At 51.4% G+C, this 21,805-nt stretch overlaps 1 protein-coding gene across 6 annotated transcripts in view; it reads left to right on the top strand.

Annotated features, from left to right (window-relative positions):
- Positions 1–20,663, top strand: part of RNF24 (ring finger protein 24) — a 33,571-nt gene extending 12,908 nt beyond the window's left edge. For 5 of the 6 annotated variants that reach the window (XM_056343449.1, XM_056343423.1, XM_056343413.1 and 2 more), the window contains 5 exons: positions 7,106–7,255; positions 13,780–13,822; positions 14,832–14,873; positions 17,846–17,925; positions 18,929–20,663. In XM_056343449.1, the coding sequence (XP_056199424.1) occupies positions 7,113–7,255; positions 13,780–13,822; positions 14,832–14,873; positions 17,846–17,925; positions 18,929–19,067 (447 nt within the window). In that variant the 5' untranslated portion in view covers positions 7,106–7,112 and the 3' untranslated portion in view covers positions 19,068–20,663. Of the gene's footprint in view, positions 1–1,498; positions 1,672–7,105; positions 7,256–13,779; positions 13,823–14,831; positions 14,874–17,845; positions 17,926–18,928 lie in introns of those variants that run through there. The other variant, XM_056343441.1, reaches the window with a different exon arrangement.
- Positions 20,664–21,805: the final 1,142 nt, after the last annotated feature.

Genomic DNA, 21,805 nt, shown 5'->3' on the forward strand with positions numbered 1-21,805 from the left:
GCTGTGAGTATCAAGGGGGCTGGGGGCAGGACAAGGCAGCAGTGCGTCCTTTCCCACCATGCTTTCAGGAGGAGGAGTGAGCTCAGTGGGTCATGATGTTGGATCTGGGATGGAGCTGTGTGCCCAGAAAAGGGGGGAAAAAAATATTAAAAATCCCCAGGGCCAAAGGGAAAAGATTCCTCAAGTGTTATTTCATCCCCGAGAAGCAAACTGAACCATACTTGAGCAGCTAGTGTGCACATTTCAAAGCAGGGAAACTACTGACTCCGCTTCAAACCCTCCTGATAAGTGATCTCCATTTCTTATTTCTGTGATCTGATGGGAGCCCAAGCAGGGCTCTCCTCCAACCTCCACTTCCCCCCTCCTGCAGACCTGATTAAAAAGCACTATTGATTTCTCCCACCCCCACCCCCGTTTATTTTTGCCTTTTTTTCCTGAAACTTGTGAAATCAGCCCTGAGCAAACCTCTGGTTTGCCTTCCCGACAACACTGGGTGAAAGCACTTGACTTTAAACTCAGCGATGGGAGCTGCAGCTGACCTATTTTCCACACGTTTCTCTGCCAATAGTAGCAAAAACATTTTCGTGTTTAAAGGTGCTCCTTGGTATTAAGGTTGTGGGATCATTATTCTGTTAAACTGTCCAGAATCAAAAGCACTTCATGAAAATTGCAGTGGTACCAGTTGCGCTGCTGGGTATTCCTTTCATTATAAAGACTTTTCTGGTTTTTTTCCAGTGGCTGATTGCTTCATCGCATTGCCACGTTGCTCTGCCTATGTCCCCCTGCCCGAAGACAGTGGAGAGGGTTAAGGTTTTGTGCTTGGTGTCAGCCAGCCAGGGATCACTGCCAGGAAATTTCCTGATTCCTATTCAAAAAAAGCATTGGATTCACTCTTGGGGGAAGGGATCAAAGGTTCCAAGTGGTTCTTGGTTGGAGGTCAGTTTGGTTTCTTGGTTGTCCAGGCATGCAGCAAAAATCCACCACCACCCTCAAAACCTGCACACAGCGGAAATGGGTCAAATAAACAGGTTTTGTTCTTGACACCCAAAAGTTTCCTCTGTTCCCCAGCCACGGCACAGCATTGCTCCAGATGAGCTTTGCTGGATCTCAGTGCAGCTCTGCCATGCGGTGTCAGGGATGCGAGGGACCTGTTGGGATGCTCTCCATTCCTGGCACACTCCGCTGCTCCGTTATTAATCCCACTAAGCAATAATGCTGCTGAGCCATGCGAGATTGCTCATGCTTCTCCTCTGTTCGCTGTTGTTTTTTGTGGTGAAGGAGGTGGGTCCCGTTGGATGCTCAGAGCCAGCACTGGATGTGGCCAGGCTGTGGACTGACACCATCCCTATAGTAGCATCATAGCCCAACTAAAATTGCAGCATGACGAGACTTTGGTTGTTTTCCCCCCACTCTCGGTTCTGTTGTCCCCTGGTTTTGAATGGCAAAGGACGTTGCTACCAGCTGGAGCAGCGCTGAGATTTCCCTCCTGTTCCATCCCAGGCGAAGGCGATGCAGCCTTGTGGCATCTCCGCATCTCTCGGGCAACAGCGGTGCTGGTTTTGGGGGCTGGCTCTGCAGCTGCTTGTGATTTTCCGACTGCCGCGGTGCAGATCCTCACGCTGGACCGGCTCCAGAGGTGGAGCTGAAGGAAATTCCTTCCAGCTGCTTGAGGTCAGGGCTTCGCTTTTCTTTTGGGGTTCACAAGGGGGGGGGGTGTGTATGCTTGCAAGTTAAAAGCAGGCATCTGTTGCTACTTTTTTAACCCTGGCAATTTTTTAATTTTTTTTTTTAATAAATATTATCCCATTAGTCATACCCATTAAATAACTTTTATGTTGTGGATTCATTGCATGGAAGAATACCCTGCTTCGCAGTACAACTTGGGATATTTCAGAAAGGTCTTGTCAGCTGCTCACAGTTTAACTTTCAGCCGAGTTAATAACCATTTTGGTTAAACCTGTATAAAACAGGTTGTGGGCTTGCGTAACGCCTTTGAAACTCGAGATGTCATTCACGCCTGCTTGAAAACTTTCCCATTGATAAAATATTTCAACTTGGATTTTTGCCACGGCTTAGCATTTTCTTTTCCCTGAGGTTCATGGCTTCGACTGGGCGACAGGAACCTGTGTGTGTCTGGCTTTGTTGAGTTTTTAAAGCTCAGTATTTCCTGGAGTTGTATTGGCTTCGCCAGTGGGGTGCTGCAGGGGCACAGACCACCAGCTCCATCCAGTTTCCTTAGTTAATGGTTCAGGAGGTTCAGACTGTCCTGGGTTTGCTTTGAATCCCTGTGGAGGAAGTTGTTCATCTCGAAAACATAAGGTAAATCCCTCTGAAAATGGGTTTTTATTTATGGCAGCAGAGGCAGAAACCACCCTTCCATCCAGCACATGGGCTATATTTAGGTACGATGCACAGCGCTCGTGTGGCCCCTTTATGCACTGGTATTATAAATAAATAATAACAATTTTTTTTAAAAAAAGTGCACACTCCTTTTAATAAGTAAAACCCAGAGAAGGAGCACACAGTTCAAATCCATGCAGCAAAGCAGCAGGAAACAAAAAAATTGCGGCTCTCAGCCCATGAGTGGTGCTCATGGCATCACCTACATCAGACTAGCAGCATCCCTGGTGTCATATTCCAGCCTCATAGACTGTGACTCTCCTGCCTCGCTCTGCTCCTCCCTGCCTCAGTTTCTCTACCTGTAAGAAGTTAATTGCCTCCTTTATTAATTCTTTTGAGATCTCCTAATGAAAGCTCTGGGTAAGAGGTTGGCCCCACTTATTAAGCGCATTAAGTGCTTGCTATGATTATAATAGGGATTAATTCGGCTAGGTGGCTTATTTAGGTTTGCCTTTAACAGCCCAACTTGTAATCAAAGCACTGCGAAGCCAGCGAGCTAATGCTGACCTGTAACACTTCACTTCCTGACTTCTTGATATGCCATTAACTGTAACTTGGCTTTTAATTAAAGCTCATTTTTGTAGTTGTTGAAGAAATGGGGATGTGCTCAGCCCTGCGTGGCTGATTCATTGGAGGGTGTAATGAAGGAGGAGGCACAGAGCTCGGGTTGTCCTGCTTTGTGGTGCTGCCTGCATGTGGCCCTATCGCGAGGACACTGCCATTCCTTTTTATTTTTGCAAGCTGTTAAATTGTTAAATAGTCACCCTTTAGTTGCCTCCATGCTGCGGCCTGGGAAAATAAGATTTTTTTCTCCTTTCCTTTAGTCAAAGATAATTTTATTTGCCATGTATTACATATACTATATATATAAATATGCAAAGAAATATGCATGCATGTATACGCACGTATATATTTAAATTTTTTTTTTATGTGCACTGAAACCATTTTCTTCCAGCCAACCCTTCAGACTCTCATAGGACTTTCCTGGTTCAGGGCTTTTTCTTCCCACTCTTTCACAAGGTTTATCTTTCTTTAGCAAACTTATTTCTTTTGTCCTGAGTGCTGCTGGCCAGCAGACATCCTCCCTAGCTCTCGATGTTTAGCAGTCCTCTCCCCATGACCTCACGCTCTGCGAGGACATAAAAACCCAATGGACCCAGATGCAGTCAGAAACCTAGGCAGAGATGGGCATCAGGCATTCTATGCTTTGTCTCTGCCATCGTGGCAGCTTCATTGTACAGACAAGGAGCAAGTCAGTGTGTTCCCCCCAGACCTTGATATCCTCATGCCACAGAGACAGTCTCATCCAGCCCCAGGGAAATCCTCCCCTCTGTAAGGTTTCTGCAGTATCAACCCCCTTTTCTCCAGGCAGCTCATGCCCCCCATCCCAGGGGCGGTGGGTGCCCCAGGAGGGGTATCTGCCTGCTTTGAAATGCCTTGCCCACAGCGAGAGCAACAGGGAGGCTTTTGTTCTGCACCAGAAACTTTTTATCCTTTTTTACAGCTTCTTTTTTATTTCTTTTGGCTGCATTCTCACAAATCTGAACTAGATTAAAATACAGTTCCTCCCCCCCAACTCCAAAAAAACCACCCCAACAAACCAACAAAAAAATCCCAGCCCCAAAGCGTGGCTGCTTAAAATCATCTGATTTCAGTGAAGTCTTTTAAAGTTAACAGTTTCCTGGATCCTGTGCAGGCTAAAATATTTTTTACCTCTGAGCTCCATGTTTTTGCCATAACGTTTCTTAGCTGTTGCAGCAGGAGGGAGGGAGGACCAGGTGGTTCCTATGTGGAGAAGGTTATTTCGCACAGGGGTTGGATGAATCTGGTGGTGGGACTCGCTGGACTTGCACCGTAGGGGACTGAAGTGTCCCCAGGAGGCTGAGCCCCTGCAGTATGGCCAGCAGGTAGGTCGTGGCTGCATTGGTGACATCCTTTTGGGGCAAAATATTAGGGAAGTAGTGCTGTTGGAAGAAGAGAGTAGGATGCTGTTGGTGGGAGGGAGCTCCATTTCTACTGACTGTTTCGTTGCTGGGGGCTGTGATGGTTTGTAGCTGTGGGCATAGTCATGGGGACTGGTGGAGGAGCTGTACAGCTGGGCTGGACACAGCCATAAGGAGTTTTTCTGGCTCAGTGAGATTTGCTGCCCTAAATGCAGCCTGGATCTTTCTTACCCACCATCTCTGCTTTTGTGCTCGGTCCGCTGAGGCATCTCCTGGTGGGAGAGCTGAACCGAAGCCCCCACCTCTGGTAAGAAGAGTTAAAGGAGTTGTAAAGGGAAGAAAAATAATAGTCCAGTGCTGGGTGGTTTTGTTGCCTCTTCTCAAAGAGTGGTCTCTCTTTTGGAAAAGCTCACCTGAAACTTGCCTGGATGGAGGATGTTTGACTTTCTCTTGGGTGGTTGAGGAGCTGAAGGCAGCCAACCTTGGCCAACACTAATACCAGCACAAACCTAAGTGTGAGCAGGGGCAACTGGAGCCTCGTCCTCCAGCCAAAACAGCCTCGGTCGCGTGAGCGTGACCAAGGGGAGAGCCCCTGAACCTGAACCGTCTAAAATCCCTTTGACTCAGCAAACGGCATGGAGATGAGAATCAGACCCAACCCTGTGCAGTAACTCTGAGCTGTGTATTAACTGCCAGAGCTGGGAACAAAGGTTTGGGGGCTGGTTTTGGCTTTTTAAAATTTATTTGCAAAGCAAAACAGCTCAGCTGAGCAGAGCAAGCATTGCTGGAGGACTGTAAGCTGCCGGGTGGTTGCTGTGCTGTAAAATCCCATCCCCACCAGTGCTCGCAGCGCGTGTGCCAGCTCCCCGAGCTCCTGTAGCATTTCCACATTGGCTGGGAGAGTTTCTGAACATGCGTGTTCGTCTCTGGAGGCTTTAATCAAATCCAGGCTTTACCAGAAATTGCCTCGAAACTTCCAGCGAGCCGAGGAAACTGAAAGCAAGGAGGATCTCGGGTGGGCGTTTGGCACTGCCAGAGATGCTGCCTTCAGCAAGGGGCGTGAGGAGGGTGCAGGCGAGGGGCTAGTGCTGGCAAAGCAGCCGGGATGAAAGGTGAGTCTGCTCCCTGCCTAGCAGCTGGGGAGCATGCAATGTATATCTACCTGAGCAATGTGTATGTGATGGGAGGACAGAGGAAAGCCCAGGGGGTTTGGTGTGAAAGGGGTCTGAAGGAGAAAAGGAGATGCGGGAGCAAGGATGCTGCTTGGAGGAGCAGGGCATTCAGAGGATGCTTTGATTTTTGGAGCATCCTTCCCCAATGCGTTTGGGTTCAGATCCCGCAGTTTCCCCAAGATCTTCTCATCCCATGCAAAACTGGGAGCTGTGCAATTAATGCACCATTGAAAACTCTCCAATCTGGGGGAGGATTTTGTTATTCCTCAGTAATTTTATTTGGGAAATGGGGTTCAGACTGCAGGTACTTTCCCTGTGAAACTGAATTGCACGCTGCATCCAGCCCTCTCCTGTGGGCCAAAAGGAAAAAAAGGCATGTTTTTTAACTTCCTTTTCTAAGCTGGGGGTGGGTGAACTTTATGCCCGGCCAGAGACAGTTGTGATCATTCAAGGGTGAGTGGCTCAGAGAATGATTGCAATAGAAAGGAATAATAATAAGAGATAGTAAATATGTGCTTTCCAGTTAAGGGGTTTAAGCATTAACAGCAGCAAAAGGGTTTATATGGTGATACAGAAACATCAGGCTGGTTTTCTGCCTGACTCCTGAAAAATACCCTGTTAAGAGCTATTGTAAAATATCAGTGTCCCGTGCGATGAATCATAAAACTAAAATCATGGGAGAGATGATACACTGAAGTCGTTATCCCGGGCAGCTGCTCGTGTTTCAATTGGGTCTGACTGAAGGCAGGGAGGTTTTGGTCACACGTCTGAGATGTGGTTATGTCGACGGCCAAAATCGTTGCATCTTCCTCTTGGAGGCCACTCACGGGTGCTTTGGGGTTTTGCTGCTGCGGGGAGCAGCCTGGGGTTGTACTGAGAAGTAAACTTGAAACCTGCAAAAATGCCTTTAAACAACCAAACCCAGATCTCACATGGAAAAAAACCAAACCAAGTCTCTTTTTACAGCCCCTATAATTTCTTGGCAGTGCTGCCGTATGGCATCAGAATGTCCTTGTCCTCTCCTTTCTGCCGGGGATGTGTGGGGAGTGTGTTGAACCTGCGCCGGTTCACGTGCATGCTCAATGGTTTTAGAGGGAGGATTTGTACGGAATGAGGAATCTGGCTCAGAAACCGCAGGAGGGGAAGGGAAGAAAACCTGCCTTGCTACAAGGCTTTCTGGCTGCTTTTAGTATTTGGCCTAACTAATGAAATTAGAGGTTTGGGGGACATCGGCTGCAGCTGGCGCTGCTTGGATGCAAATCCCCACCACCCATCTGATACAGCATTTAACTTGAAGGATGACGTGTGTAAGGAAGAGGGGAAAATAGCTGGAGGAGAAGCTCACAGCGGGAGAAGAAAAATCCCAGCCCTGGCTGATCCAGCCCTGCTTTGTTTTCAGGGTTGCTGAGCAGGGGGCTCGGTTTCAGGAAAGGATGCCTTCACCCCGGGGGATGGCAAGCGAGAAGGCAGCACTGCTTGCTTCCCTCTTCTTCCCCTCTGCCTGCCTTTGGAAGGACCGTTCGTCTCCAAAGGGCATCCCGTGCTGCCGAAGGAGCCTCACATCCATCTGTTTTCTCCCTGTCTCTGCAGCCTACCCATGAGCTCGGACTTCCAGCATTACAGTTTCAGGATGCCGAACATCGGGTTCCAGAACCTGCCTCTCAACATATACATCGTGGTTTTCGGCACGGCCATCTTCGTCTTCATCCTCAGTTTGCTCTTCTGTTGCTACTTGATCAGGTAAGGGAGTGTTTCCTGGCCGCTTTCAAGAGCTGCCCTGGTTCAGACTGAGCCTGTTGCTGATCCCTCCATCCCCAAAAGAGGATGGCATCACCTTGTCATCGCGCAATGCATCTCATGCCAGCCTGATGTGATCCCCAAAGTGATTTAACTTTCCCTCATCATCAAAGAATTTGCTCAGCCATGTAGTGTCAGATCCAACATTCATCCCTAATAGAGCTAATAGACCCGGTGCGTACGCAGCGAGTACTGAACGCTGGCTGCCCAGAGTATCTTGGAGCAAGGCAATTACATTATCCGCTTTAAAAACGGGAGATACATTTATATGTGTGCTCAAACAGGCATGAAAATGTAGTTGGCTTCTCAAAAAGACTGGAAAGGGATGTTTTATGGTTCCTGCTTTCTGCTTAATGTTTCAACACGTTTTCCTCTTTAATGAGTAACTTGTGTACTGTGTGCATAAGAAATGTTTAATACCTGCTCTGTTCGTTATTGTACACAAATTGCTCATTCAACAGCACAGTTTAGAGATTAATGATGCAGAGTTGCCTTGTTAATCTGAACGATGGGAGTGGGACAGGGGGGTTAAAGGTTGTTCTAGTTTGGGACTTGTTCTAATTATTTTATGGGCCATTGAGGAGAGAGTCAGGCCACTAATTGAGAGGAGGAACTCTTCCTGCCGGAGGGAGAGCAAGAGGCAAGTGGGGAAAAACGGTGCCTGGGAATTGAGGCAGCGATGGGGGCCAGTTGTGCTGATAGCCTGGGATGCAGGGCTGGCTGTGCCTCTCCCTGTGGCTGGGAGTGGAGGGCATCGCTCTGCCAGCAGTGGCTGCTGAAATCCCACAGGCCCAGAGTTCTGCCAAGTTGCAGAAGAGCTTTTCCATCCCCTTTCCACGCCCTCTGGCTTTTCAGATGGCCCCAGTTCCCTGCTAGCTGTACATCCCTCTGTACCTGTAAGGCAGGTGTCAGGTCTCTTCTTGCACCACAGAGGCTGCATCTGTCTGGCTCACAGCAGCCAGTCCTACCAGGTTTACTACCCAGAGGGTGTTGAAGATGTTTTGTCCTACTTTTGCAGACCAGGGAAGCAAGATTTCAGTGTCGCCTTCTAAATATTTGATAATTATCACCTATTTTCAACTCTGTATGAAGCAAAACCTTGTAAAACTTGCAAGTGAGCCCAAACCCAGTCTTACCCAGGGGTGACTGGGGCTGCCTGGACATCAAATCTTCACTTTTGCCCACAGTTATGTACAAGAAGAGGGTGTTTGAAGGTGCGACACATCTGTCCTCCCTGGCAAACAAGGCGGAAACAGATCGAGAGGTCATCCCTGACCAGGCAATTTGTATCTCGGTGCTCGATGTTAACAAGGCCTGTGCTGGGGTATTGCATCTGTGTTCAGCGTTTGCATTTTAGCTGGGATGCCTGTGGGAGGGGATGCAAAAATAAAAAAAATAGACAAATGGTGCTCAGAAGGATCAAGGATGTGTTTTGCCCAGATTGAGCTTGAATCTATATGGCTCGCTTGCAAAATGAAGAGCCTTTTGGACCTTCAGAGTATTTTTCTGGGCACCAGGTCTTGCTGGGTGTGTTCCGCCCCAAAGAAGAAATAACAAGTAGTAATGTCTGGAAGATCAAGCCAGAAAATCTTTAAATTTAGAAGCTGGAGGTGTGTTGTAAGAGGGAGGCTGAGTAACTGGTGAAATAAGCCAGAAAAAGAAGTGGCAAGTCCTCTGTCTCTTCATGTCTTTAAATCAAGACAGAGGACCTTTCTGGATGAGACGTACTGGCTCCCATTCCCGGGAGTAACGAAGTGCTATTTAACACCCTATGATAGATGGGAGGTTGGATTAGATCATCTAATGATCCCTTTATAGCCCTAAACTCTATGGAGACTCTATGAATTGCTCTTCAAACCACCGCCCCCAGCTCTATCATTGGCAAAACAGCCAAACAGGAACCTCCAGCCCCTGTTTGGGAGGGTTTCTCTGTGCCACGGGTTTTAGCTGTGCAGATGCGCCCCAGGAGTACCCACCTCCTTTGGAGCTGCCGTGTAATCTCAGCTTGCATGGGGTATAAAAGCTTGAAGCTTCAGCGTGGTTTGGAGAGCCTTGCAGGTGGACAGCAGGACGAGAGGACCACATGCCTGCAAGCGCAGAGCATTGCAAATGATCATTCCAGGAAAGATTTCCCATGTCACTCCCCTTCAGTGCTGTTAAACACCGAAGCGTTACTGGTGCCTGGCTGCATAACAAGCAAATACCCATAGCCCTGTGGCAGGAAGATTTGGTGTACAAAGTAAGATACTGAATCTAAACTGAATTTTCCCCCCTCCCATACCAGGTGCTAAAGCCTCCTGGATTACCCCCATGTTTCTAACCCTTTCTGCAATGACATGCATGACTTTAATGGAATTACATCTGGAGGCTGTATAAAAGAGGGTTGTTAATTTAACAAGCAGATGCAGCATGGATCAAACAGTGGCGTCACAGAGAAACAGACCCAAGGCAGAGGGGTCTGGGCAAAGAAGGTCCCCTCAGGAGCTCCAGGGCTCTGCTTGCACCTGTGGGGATTATTTGTGGGTAACAGCAGCTCATGGCTTTCCCCACGTCCTGCTTAGGTGGAGAAGCAGCACAGCCCATTCTCTCCCTCTCCCTCCTCTCTCATGACTTGCACATCTGCAAATATTTGGCAAATACCAAGTGGAACTCCTGACACCATCCCTGGTTCTCATCACCTGCTCCAGATCAGAGCATCCTGTGCTGTCCTCCTCGGCATCCCCAGCTGGGGAGGCATCCAGAGCGAAGAAGAGCCAGTATCTGGTGTGTCTCCCCCTCATCAGAGAGTTGGTGGCATTAAATGAAGGATGCACCAGGGGAGGAGAGCACCTGGGCTGCGCTTCGCAACTGTGTGAATAGAGAGTGTGCTGCCCTCTCTGATGGGAGGAAGAAGTGACATTTTTCATCAGGTTGGCTCAAAACGGAGTCCGATAGGCATTTCAGCCACAAACAAAGCAAAGAGCAGTGCTCTCTGTGCGCAGTCCAGGCGAATCTCCAATTTTTCTGCCGCCGCAAACCACTCCGCTACAAAGCACAGGTCCTACCCTCATGGATGCTGCCTCTACTTGGGAAAATAAGAAGAAAAAAAAAGGGGGAAAGAAAAAGGAAATGAAATTTTGCAGGCAGTGATTTGTTTCTGATCTCTGCTGAATTAATGAAAGTAATAACCTTGTGTTGCCTTCGGTCCCATAAAACTCAGTTCAGAAGGACACTGAGCTGAGCGATGCTATGCTTTCCACGTGGTTTAAATGGAAGGCACGCTCACCCTGGGTAAACGCCACAGCATCCTCTATACCCGTGCTTTGCCGTGGGTTATGCAGGGCTCATCTCTGCCCAGACTAGAGTGGCTTAAAGTCTACGGGAGGCGCAGGGTACAGAGCCCTTCAAAAGCCCTTTTTTACAGGGCTCTTTCTTTCTGCATTCAGACCTGCCAGGATCAAATGCTGCAGTTGGGTTTGGAGCGCCCAAGGAGCCCAGCCAGGCTGGGAGAGTGATGCAGTGATGGGGCAATGAGCCAGAGTCGGTACCAGTTTCTACACTTTCTGCTGTGAAGTGTCAAATAAGCAGATCTTGGAGGTAATCCTGCAAAAAATTGTTTCCTCTGCATTTCATTCCCATGGTTCGCTTGCTATAGATGATTCGGAGTCACCCGGAGAAACAGAGTACTCCCTTTCTTGTGGGAGGCATGGAAAACTTGGGAAGAGATCACAAAATCCACGAGAGGTGGTTATTAAATTCAGGGATGGGTGATGGCATGCGCGTGCACACACGATCTCCAGCCATGCGCTGGCTTTTAAGATGCTGTGTGGTCCCTTATCTGAATCAGCCATCTGCCAGAAATTCCTCCGGAGTCACAGCTCTTGACACGAGATGGATGAAGCCCTGGGCTCGACGGGGAATAACGTCTGCCAGGATCTGGGGTCTCGTTACGACAGCTGCCCTAGGTCCACCCAGCATCCATCTGGCCCAGGAATCCTGGCTTTGAAAGGAAAGCGTGGAGGAGCAGACTGAGCTTGCACACCTCAGGACCAGATGTGCTCGTGCTGTTCCCCATAACCTTCAGGGCGATGTTTATTTTGGCAAAGTCTCCCCTTGTAGCTCAGCACTAGCCCATGGCATTGTAGCATCCGTGCTCTGACAGCGTGGAGCTGCGCAGATCCATGGCCAGGTGGTTGCTTCTTCGCCATTGCTGGTCCAGATGCCACCACCGCGTCCCCAGACGCTTGGGCTTGTTCTGCGCGACACCTTCCCTCCAGTGGCTTTGGCTCATCAGGGCCAAAGCCTTGGTGGCTGCTCGGTTCTCCATAAGACAGATGCTTTTTCCTGTGCTGGGGGAGTTTTTCCCCCTGTATGTGGTCTCCAGCCGTGCATCTAGCTTTGCCCCATCTGTGTTTCATAACCAGTTTCCCAGCCACCAGGATCCCTGCGGATTGGGCTGGTTTCATCCTGTTTTCTCTATTGTTCGTGCATCTTCTGCTCGTGTTTCTGCTCAGGTCGTCGGTGGAGGCATGCGACCCCAGCCTTCTCCTTCCTGCCTGCTGCAGTTTTATCCGTGGCTCTGCAGGCAGGTTCCCTGCCAGGCAGCATTATTAGAGGAGGAGGGATGGCTCTAAATTTGGGGCTCAGGAGCTGCTGACTTACTTGCCACTCTGTCTGCTGCGTTAAGGTGCATTTTTACCCATTCCTTGACTTTTAAGGCCCACATTTTTTTGGAGTATTTTTGAGCAAAAAGGATAGGGATGTATTTTTACATCCTATTTTTATAACTTACTCGCTGCAGCCTTATGGGATCAGGAAGCCCCTGAGAGCTCAGAATGAAACAGCCCGGGTTTGAGACAGCTCCCAGAATATTTTCAAAGTGAAATTACAGGCGAGGGGGTTTCCCATCTGAAATCACACTCAAGGCTGGCTGGGGAAAACATTCCTGTGGCTGTCCAAGCCCTGCAGACACACACTGACATCTTATTAGAAGTCCTTGGCCAGCTCTTTAGCCTTGATGACTTCCCTCTTGCGTTTTCGGAGCGCTTTGCTAAATGCCGTGTCTTGTAATGAAAAGCCATTTCAGTTAGTTTTTTAAAAATGTATTTATTTTAGGAGCATATTCGGCTTCTCCAGCCAGCTGATTCCTGCAGAGCGCTCTGGCGGGCTGCGGGAAATGGGCTGCTGTTTTTTCTGCTGTGGAATTACGTTTTATTAATAATATGGAGGGATGTGATGGTTTTGTGTTTGCTGTTTTGTTCAGTCCCCAGGAATGGGGAAAAATGCTCCCACCCATGCCTCCCGGAGAAGGGGAGGCTGGAGAGGGAGGGGCCGGGACTGGCCCTTTGCTTGTGGCCTCAAATTCCTGCTGCCACTGGATGGAGTTCCCACAGCAGCAGGCATTTTTGCAACAGGTTCATCCCCTCCATCTCTGTCCCTTGATTTGCTCCAGGAATGGATGCTGTTGGGGAAAAAAGACCACCCAAAACCCCCAAAATTATGCTGAGCAGAGTGCTTTGAAAGCGGGGCGGGGAGCCAGCTTATGCAGTTTATAATCCTGATTTTGCTGCATTGGCTGTGGCCCTGGCTGCTTCCCTGGGGCAGGGAGTGCCCTGGGTGATTGTGTAGTCTTGTCAACCTGTGCCTTAATGTAGCACACCCCCGTCTGCTCTCCTGATTAGGAAAAAAAACCCCAAACCCCCCCAAAATCCCAAGATGCACGTTTGTTCTCCTGCGGGTTTTGGCAGCTTGTTATCTCTGGTTATTAAATTGCCCTGTGTGATAGGAGGTGAGAGATGGAAGACGTCTGGTTGCTTCTCTGCCAAAGCTTTCTGCTCTGGTGTTACCTTCGGATAAATAGCTGTCCTTTGCTTGCTCAACCAGAAGGGTGGCCTCTTGTTGAATGCTTCTTCCGAAGAGTTTGGGAGGCAGAAGCAGCACAATTGATCTCATAACTGAAGATAAAGCTGTGTTTGAGGAACCCAGCATCTCCCAAGCAGCAGGATGGGGGCTTTGGTGGGAAACCTCTGAGCCGGGAGGTCTCTATCCCTGTCATCACTCGGATGTGAGTGGAGTTTTCCTTGGCTCTGAATACCTATCGCTTGGAAAAAGGCGCCACGTCCAGTCTAGAAATTGTTAGCAGCAGAACTGGCTGGAAACTGAGGGTATTTGTGGCAGCGCGTGATTTACTCAACAGTTTTTGCTGGTCTTAACGGTGCAGGTGCTGTCTGTGTGGAAAATGAGGGAAGACAAAAGAGGAAAAGGGGAGGCAGTTGTGTGCTTCTGGATGGAGGTGTTGCCTTCCCAGCTACACGGAAAGCTGGCTGTTGCTTAAATATATAGTTTCATGTGGCCATACTCATTTCTGAAATGAAATTTTTTTTGTAAAAAAATGATTAAATCTGGAAAGGAAGGAAATGAAACCTGGAGATATTACAGTAATCCTGATTTTTTGCCTGAATTAATGTTTCTCTGTGTTTCGATTGCAGGCTCAGACATCAAGCACACAAAGAGCTTTACGCCTACAAACAGGTGAGATGATACGCAGTCAGTTGTCAGCTTCTTCCCTTCTGCTTAGTGCTGAATACACATTGGAGTAGTCACTCCATCGAATTTCCTTGTACTGTTCTTCTCCTGGGGAGCATTTTGGTCTTTGTGAAGAGAAATTGTAACACCCAGACAAACCTCTGTCCCTGCTGATTTAATGTTTTTCTACCAGCTGGGCATCCTGGGAGCATCTCTCACCTGTTAGTCTGCAGGTCTCTGCATTTTCAGATGAGGTCCCTGAGCAGTGGGGACATCTCTGACACACCTCAACTGGGAACCTCTTCAAACCCTCAGCTTATTTCCAGCTGGTGAGCTGTAACACCATTGCTTCCCCAGCAATTAAATGATGTTTTGTGGGGTCCAGATCTGCTCCCTGGGTTGGACCCGGCTGCTCCGAACCACCCGCAGCCATGGGGCTCTCATGTGGACCTCTCGTAGGGAGCACCTCCACGACACCTTGGCAAACCCAGCTGTTTTCTGCACGCTCCCACACATGCCAGTGCCTTGTATTAAAATAAACACGACCAAGAGGTCAGTTCAGGTTGCTGCTTCAACGTCCCATTTTCTCCAGGGCTTGTATAATTTTTCTGTCTCTGATGTGTCATTTGAGCAGGAAACTGGGTGGAGATGGGCTGATACCAGGTCGTCCTGGGTTTGTAGCCCTCTCCAGGTGTTTAGCCTGCATGGACTGAAAATAAAGTGGCAGATGTCAGTGGAGGAGCTTGTTGCAGAGTGTGGGAGCCCAGGAGGTTTAAATCTGGGAGGAGACCTCCTGGATTTGGTCCTCGTGTTAGTGGTTACAGCTGTGCCAGTGCTGCCTTCCCCCTGTTCCTGTGCAGGGGTGAAGATGTGATGTGCTCCCTGGCTGTGACGGGTTTACTGGGGGTTTCCATGTCTACTGGGATGCTAAATGGAATCCCTCTTTATGGAGATTTTTCCTGCGGACGCTCATGGCAGAAGCTGTGTCCTGACCCCTGGCACTCTTGTTTTACAGGTTATACTCAAGGAAAAGGTGAAGGAGCTGAACCTACATGAGGTGAGTATGTCCCTGGGGCAGTAGCATAGCAGCAGACTCCCTCACCCTCTTCTTCCTCGCACTGGAGAGGGGATGGAGGATGGTAGGAGGGTGCAAAATCTCCAGTTTAACTCCCATCGGGAGCAAAACACACAGCTAGGTGTGCTTTGGAAATCAGGAAAGCACAACTGCTTTACTTCTCCTTGGAGAAACGGAGCACCCTGAAACCTTTGTCCCGGGTTGGGAGTGCCTGGGCGCAGCGTGGGGTGTTGGCAGTGCCTGGGCAGGGTGGCAGGGCTGGACCCGAGCCAGGATGCCCTGGCCTTGGCTCTGCTTTTTGAGGGAATGTGGCCAGGGCAGGTTAGCAGCAGCTCCTGACGCTGCTTTACTCTTCCAGTAAGTCTGACTGCTTGTTAATGCAGCCAGTAAAAGCACATCTGCAGAGGAGGTCTGGATTAAACCATCTCCCTCCTCCTCCTGGGCCCCCTTTAGCTTTTACTGTATTATTATTGTTTGCTGTGTGGTTATTTTTATTATTTATTGCATTATTATTATTATCACTGCAGTAAAAAGCTGTGGATAAAAAGGGAGGCAGAGACAGGCTGGGCCATGTATAAACAGTGTCCCTTGACGGTTCTGTCCCCTCCAGCCCCGCTCAGCCTTGCCGCCATCAGAGCGTGACGATATCTAGCATATCTCTGCCAGCCGCGTTACTTGGGCAGAGTAAACTCTGCTGAAATTTAATTGAAATCAAAGATAAACACGTTCCCCCAGCTTCTACCCCTCACGCTCCAGGTTTGCAGCTTTGCAGAGAAGAGCTGGCTGGAAGAGGCAGGCAAAGGCGTGTCTGCTTGGACACATTAAGAATTAAAACCACTTTTTGCAGTCCCCAAAACAGAGGGCTTTCTTCTCAGGGTCGGGAGGGGGGCAGAGTCTGCAGCAGCTGTAAAGCAAAGCCCCGGTGGACTTTGCATTTAACCTTCGCAGGGGGAGTTGTGCCAGCAGTGTTGGGCACAGCAGTGGCTCTGTGCTGGGTCCCTCTGTGTTAACGGGTTGAGAGGAGGCTGAAATGTGGCTCAGAGTAACAATGTTATCCTAATCCACCTCCACCTACCTGCCCCTTGAGGTTCTCTGCAGGTTTCCAGGCTGCTTTGGGGCTTAGCATCCCTATTTATGGACCATTTTTTGTGCTGAAACTGAGCAGGAATCTGCTGGAGCCATGCTTCAAACGTGGGCTGGATTCCTTTCCCCTAATAACCACAAAAATGCCTACCTGCATCCCAGACACGAGTCCACTCAGCTGTTAAATACCAGCTCCATTTGTTTATAAGCTGCTTTTTTTTGGTTTTAATTCCCTGAGGAGAGCAACGTGTCCCACGTTTCATCCTCACCCTCCGCTCCCCGCAGTGCAGGAGCTAAATTCCTAGGGCAGGAGGGATGGAGTCTGTGCTTCAGGCCCCTGTCTCTGATCCACTCACATTACATTGACCTGCAGTGGGGCTTTTTACTGTCACACAGACTTAAAAGCACTTCCTGGTGTGAGAAGCTTGTTGCAGGAGGGACTTGGGAGTGTGCCAGAGCCCGAATGGCAGCGATAACCCTTTGCTGTCCTCCCCCATCTCCTCGGTTCCCAGCTCTGTGCAGCTCTCCCAGCCCAGATGCTTTCAGGGAAGGGGGCAGAGCAGCTCGAGCCTTTCCCTGGGATTTGGGAAGGGCTGGAAGAGTTCTGCTCCAGCTCGCTCTGAAACATCCCTTTTTGGGCATTTGGATTTGGGTATTTACAGTAAGCGCTTCTGGAAAGCAGAACGCGGGGGGCGGATTTTGCAACATCGTGGGGCGGCTGCCAGGGCTTCCTGGAGCCTTGCAGAGGGGAAGGTGCCCATCTAGCTCTTCAGCCCCGTGCTTCAGGCTTTGGTTTTCCCCTTTTTTCCATCACGCCACCTCTGCCAGGCTTTCACGGAGCTCGGGATGGGCGCATTCCTCCGGGGCTGGCCTGAGCAGCTGCACCAGTGTTTGCTTGCTCGATAAAAGTCTCCAACAAGCTTTGGGAAGTATCGATGGGCACCACATCCCCAGGAAAGCCGGGAGCCTCCCATGGTGCTTGCCAGCCACCTGCCTCATCCCAAGGGCTTTTGGCAGCAGGGCTGGCCCTTGTTTCGGACTGCCAGAGACTCCCAGGCCGGGGAGGCTGTGAAAAGCAGCTGGGAATATCCAAAATCCCCAGGATTATCCAAAGTGGGTCAGGAAAAGCCAGCAGTATGAGGGAAGCAGATTTTGGCTGGGTCTCTTTCCTGCAGGGAAAACAGCCAACCTTCCCGGCCCTGGGAGACACATGCGCCCTTTGCCTTTTCCTCTTCCCAGAGTTATCCCTACGGATGCAGTTCAGTCCCAGGGGTCAAGCAGCAGCGTGGATCCATCCCCCTGCACCCTAAAGCCTTATGGCACATCAAAACACATCCCAGGCTTGTGGCTGTTGCTTCGGGGTCCCCTCCATCAGGAAAGGGAGACCCGAGCCTCAGGCTGTGATCCTGAAGCCCGATCCCAAAGCCCAAAGGCCGGGCAGTGAAGCCTGGGAAGGCCCTGGGGGTGATGCCACACCGCTGCAATGCAGAAACCTTCCAGCACGGCGGCAGGGGATGGGGGGGGGGGCGGGGAGGGGCAAAAATAAAAAGCAGCTGCTTGGTCAAAACAGGGGGTTTGTAGCAAAAGAGGGGTTTGCTTTCCCTGTAGCACGGGGAGGGTTTCTCTCCCCACTCCCCGTGTATCCTTGCTGGCATCAGAAGCCAAATTGCCCTTCGTTCCCCCAACCAAGGGTGGGACAAGGCAAGCACTGGGGAGATGGAAGCTGGCTGAGGGCATCGCTTAGGGGCAGGGGTTTTTCTTTTTTTGGGGGGGAGGGTTTTGGCTGGTTCAGAGATGTTTGTGTCATTTGTATGTGCAAAAAAAGTGCTCCCCTGCTGCTGACTGCTGTTTCTCTCCACCTCTCCTTTCAGATCTGCGCCGTTTGCCTGGAGGAGTTCAAACCCAAGGACGAGCTGGGGATCTGTCCCTGCAAACATGCCTTCCACAGAAAGTGAGTGGGCAATGGGGGGGCTGCAGCTGGGCCACCCTGACTGCCTGGCGAGCCCCGGAGGTCTAGTAGTGCTGCTCCTCACCCAGGGTTTATTCCCACCCCAGTTCCAGGGGAAGGAGGGGAATTGCAGCTAAAAGCCCCTCATTGGATGGATTTGTGTTTGGAGCAGCAAAAGTCCAGTCGTGGACTGGCAAACCACTTAATTTTATATATACATACACACACATACTTCATATATTCCAGAATGTATATTTATATCTGTGTGTGTGTGTGTATATATCTGCATATATAACATTTATATATATATTTATAAAATAGGCACTGAGAACCACTGCAGCCAGCTCCCCAGGGAAGCGGCCACGGCCGCAGGGCTGTCGGTGGGCAGGAGGCGTTTGGGCGGCGCTCCCGGCTGTGGGGTTTAGCTTGTAGGTTGCCCTGTGCTGAGTGAGGAGCTGGCCACGGTTGTCCTCACGGGCCCCTTCCAACTCACTCCATGATTCTATGAAAAAAAAATAATAAATTTTACATATATGTGTTGTACAAAAACGTAAACCACTGAATTTTATATGCATCATATATATACATTCTGTGATGTATATATGAGATGTTTGTATACCTTCTATAGATCATGTGTTTATAAAATGCATATATTCATGTCACTTTTTATATATTCTATATTTTTGTGTATGTATATATTTTTATATCTCTATTTCACAAATATATATAAATTATGATATATATGTACACAAAAATCCAGATATACACACACACACACAGAAGACCCCTAATAAATGGTGAATTGAAAATTGGGCACCAGCAGCGCTCCAGGGAGGGTGACAACAGGTCAGGCCTGGTGTGTGGCCCCCAGGGCACAGCCCCTCACTGCCGCGGAGGGACAGGGTGGCTGCCACCCTGCAGGGCTGTGTGGGGCACTGAGTTAGGGGGTTATTTTTGCAGCACCCATGTAATACCACTATCCCCCCGTGTCTGTGTCCCCCACCAGGTGCCTCATCAAGTGGCTGGAGGTGCGGAAAGTGTGCCCGCTCTGCAACATGCCAGTGCTGCAGCTGGCCCAGCTGCACAGCAAGCAGGACCCCGGCCCCCCCCAGGGCCCCCTCCCCGGCGCGGAGAACATCGTATAGCTCCGCTGCCCCAGGGACTGCCCTGCCACCAGCCCCGGGGGACTTGGAGACAACCAAAGCACTATGGCACCAGCACGGAGGGACAGGCGAGGACGCAGGTGGCCGGGTGGGGAGCCCGGAGCACTTTATGGGGGGGCACGTCCCTACCAGCTGAAGCAGAAGAGCCCCACACCCCAAAAACCTGCCTCCACGGAGCCATACCAGGATGAAGGGTCTCGCAATTGAGCCCAGGCTCAACTGCCCTCCTGGGGTGTGAAGGGGGACTTGGGGTCCTCCGTGGGCACCTGTATGATATTCTTCTTCCAGCACGTCCCTTTGCCAGCGCGACATCCACCGGGAAGCGGCGTGGGCCATCACAGAGCAGCACTGATCCACCCAGGGTGCCCGATAGCCTCCCACAACGCCACGACATGCCCTCCGAACGCCCCAGTATGCTCCCCAGCCCTGCTGCCCCCATGCCACGCCGACACCGTCAAAAACGATGCCCAACCCGCATGGGGGGACTCTGGAGCGTCACGGCTGGTTCCTGCCTCGTTCTCCTCTTTGCCGTTCTTTTGATGGGGTTACCTCTGCCTTTGCAATCCCTACCTAAAAAATTGGATCTCGGCACCATGGGTGCAGCCATGCTGGGGTTCGTGCGGCCGTCGGGAGCCTCCTCGGCACCCGCTGCTCCTCCGAAAGGGCTAACCAGGACGGGGAAGCCGGTGTCGCCCCTGGGAGATGGCAGGGTGGCAGTAGTGTGGGGTCCCGTGGGCTTTGGTTACCCCACCCACCCTCCCCCAGGGCGGTGTCCCCCACCTCGGTGTAATGGGCTACCTCAGCGGGGCCGTGAGTCCCTCCGGCGGGCACGATCCTGGCGCTGAGCCATCACCGGTGAGAGCCGGCACCCGCCACCACCTCCTCGAAACCGCGGCACGGCCTTGCTGGGGAAGGGGGGCAGGCAAAACTCCTGTCCTTGGGGTTCACCCCATCGCTGTCAGCCCGGCCCGGGGGAGGCTCTGGGTGACGGACGCGTGAGCTGCGCCATTTTGCCTTGCCAAAACACCCCGAACCCAACCGGCATCGAGCGCAAAAGCTGCTGGGGGGGGGTGGGGGGGGTGGGAGCTGTGCTATTCCCTCGCCTCTGACCGCCCCGTGGGGCCAGTTTGGGCACCGTAGCAAACGCCCCGGCGTCCCTCTCTGCCTTTGCCAACTCTTCTTCCCTTTTTCCTGGAGCCGGGGGTACGTCAGTATTACATGGCAGCAGCTTTCCCAGCCCCCTCGGGCACAGGATGGGGCTGGGAAGGCTCCGGGTGTCGTCCCCCCTCCTGTAAATACCGTGCGACTCCCGAGACTGTTTATGGAGCGAGGAGCCTCATAGACGTGTTTGTACACTACGAATTCTGCAGCAGAATATTTTTTAAAACGTTTGCTGGTTGGTTTTTTTTGGGTTTTTTTTTTTTTTGTAAGCTATATTTTTGTATATTTAATTGCTATTTTAAAATTCTAATGCATCTTTTTTGCTAATCACACTATTCTTAAGGAAAAATGAGGAAAGGAAAAAAAAACAGTTTGCATGTGATTTGACTTGAAATGTAAATAAAAGCAGGTTTTGGAGGCGGGGGTGTGTTTGCAGGGGGGGTTGCACCTGGGAGAGCCCGGCCCCGGGATGGAGGGGTCTGCCCTCCCATGGGAGAAAGGAGCAGCCCTCGTTCCTCAGCGCCGCGTCACCCCAGGGATGTCCGGGGGGGCTGGGACCTGCTGTGCCGCGTTGGCCCCGGCCCTTTCCGTGGGGGAAGCCCGGGAAATGGGGGGGATCGGCCCAGGGGGGCAGGCTGGCAGCCCGACGCGCCTGGAAATCCCCAGCCGAGGGGGATTTTGCAGGGCCTGGCCTCAGGAAGGGGGGGTTTCTCCGAACCTTCCCAGCCCTGGGCTCAGCCCAGGGGCCGGGGCTCCCGGGCCCGGCTGTGCCACCGCCAGCCTACCGCCGGCCACGGGGCTGGGGAAGCTCCGCGCCCAGCCTCCGCGCTGCGGGATTTCCTGGGGCGCAGCTCCCAGCCCCACCTCCCGCTCGTCTCCTTTCAGCCTCGCCCTTCCTCTGGTGGAAATTCCCCTTTTCCTCCTCCCAAGCCTCTCCACACTGCCTGTCCCCAGGCGGGCTGCTTAGTCCCCGCAGAAGCCGGGTGCGGGAGGGCGGTGGGCTCCCCCGGGCCTGGGCCGCCCCCCAGAGCAGAGAGCTGCTGCCCCCTAGTGCTGGCTGCCCGCCGGGGCTGGGCAGGTCCCACCCGGAGCCGTCGCGCTTCACCTTCTCTCCAGAAGGAAACAGGATGGTCCTTCTCGCTGCCCTCGCGGTCAGCTTCTGGAAGCTCCAGGCACGGCCAGGAAGAGCTCGCTGGGTGAAGATTCCCACCGGTGGGACGAAGCAGCAGAGGTTCTGGCCGAGCTCCCGGCTGGATCTAGCACCGCGAGGCACAAAACGCAATGATTCTTGTTATTCCCCCCCAAACTCTGAAGCGATGCTTTGCTTCCACCTCCCACCCACCCCACCCACACCTGAAAGGCCAAAGGGCCTCCGACGCACCCGCCACCACCCGCCACCACACCAGTCTTCCATCAAACCCCGAAACGGGGCCGTCTGCCCTGGAACGACACTGGAAAGCCCCTCGCTGGCTGCGAGCGAAGGCCCGCCGTGTCCCCCGGCAGCCGCCTCCCAAGCCGAGCTGCAAAACCAGGCCCAGAGCCGAGGCCGGCTGTGCACA

Source organism: Falco biarmicus, chromosome 1 (genome assembly GCF_023638135.1).
Source record: "Falco biarmicus isolate bFalBia1 chromosome 1, bFalBia1.pri, whole genome shotgun sequence".
Classification (NCBI taxonomy): Eukaryota; Metazoa; Chordata; class Aves; order Falconiformes; family Falconidae; genus Falco; species Falco biarmicus.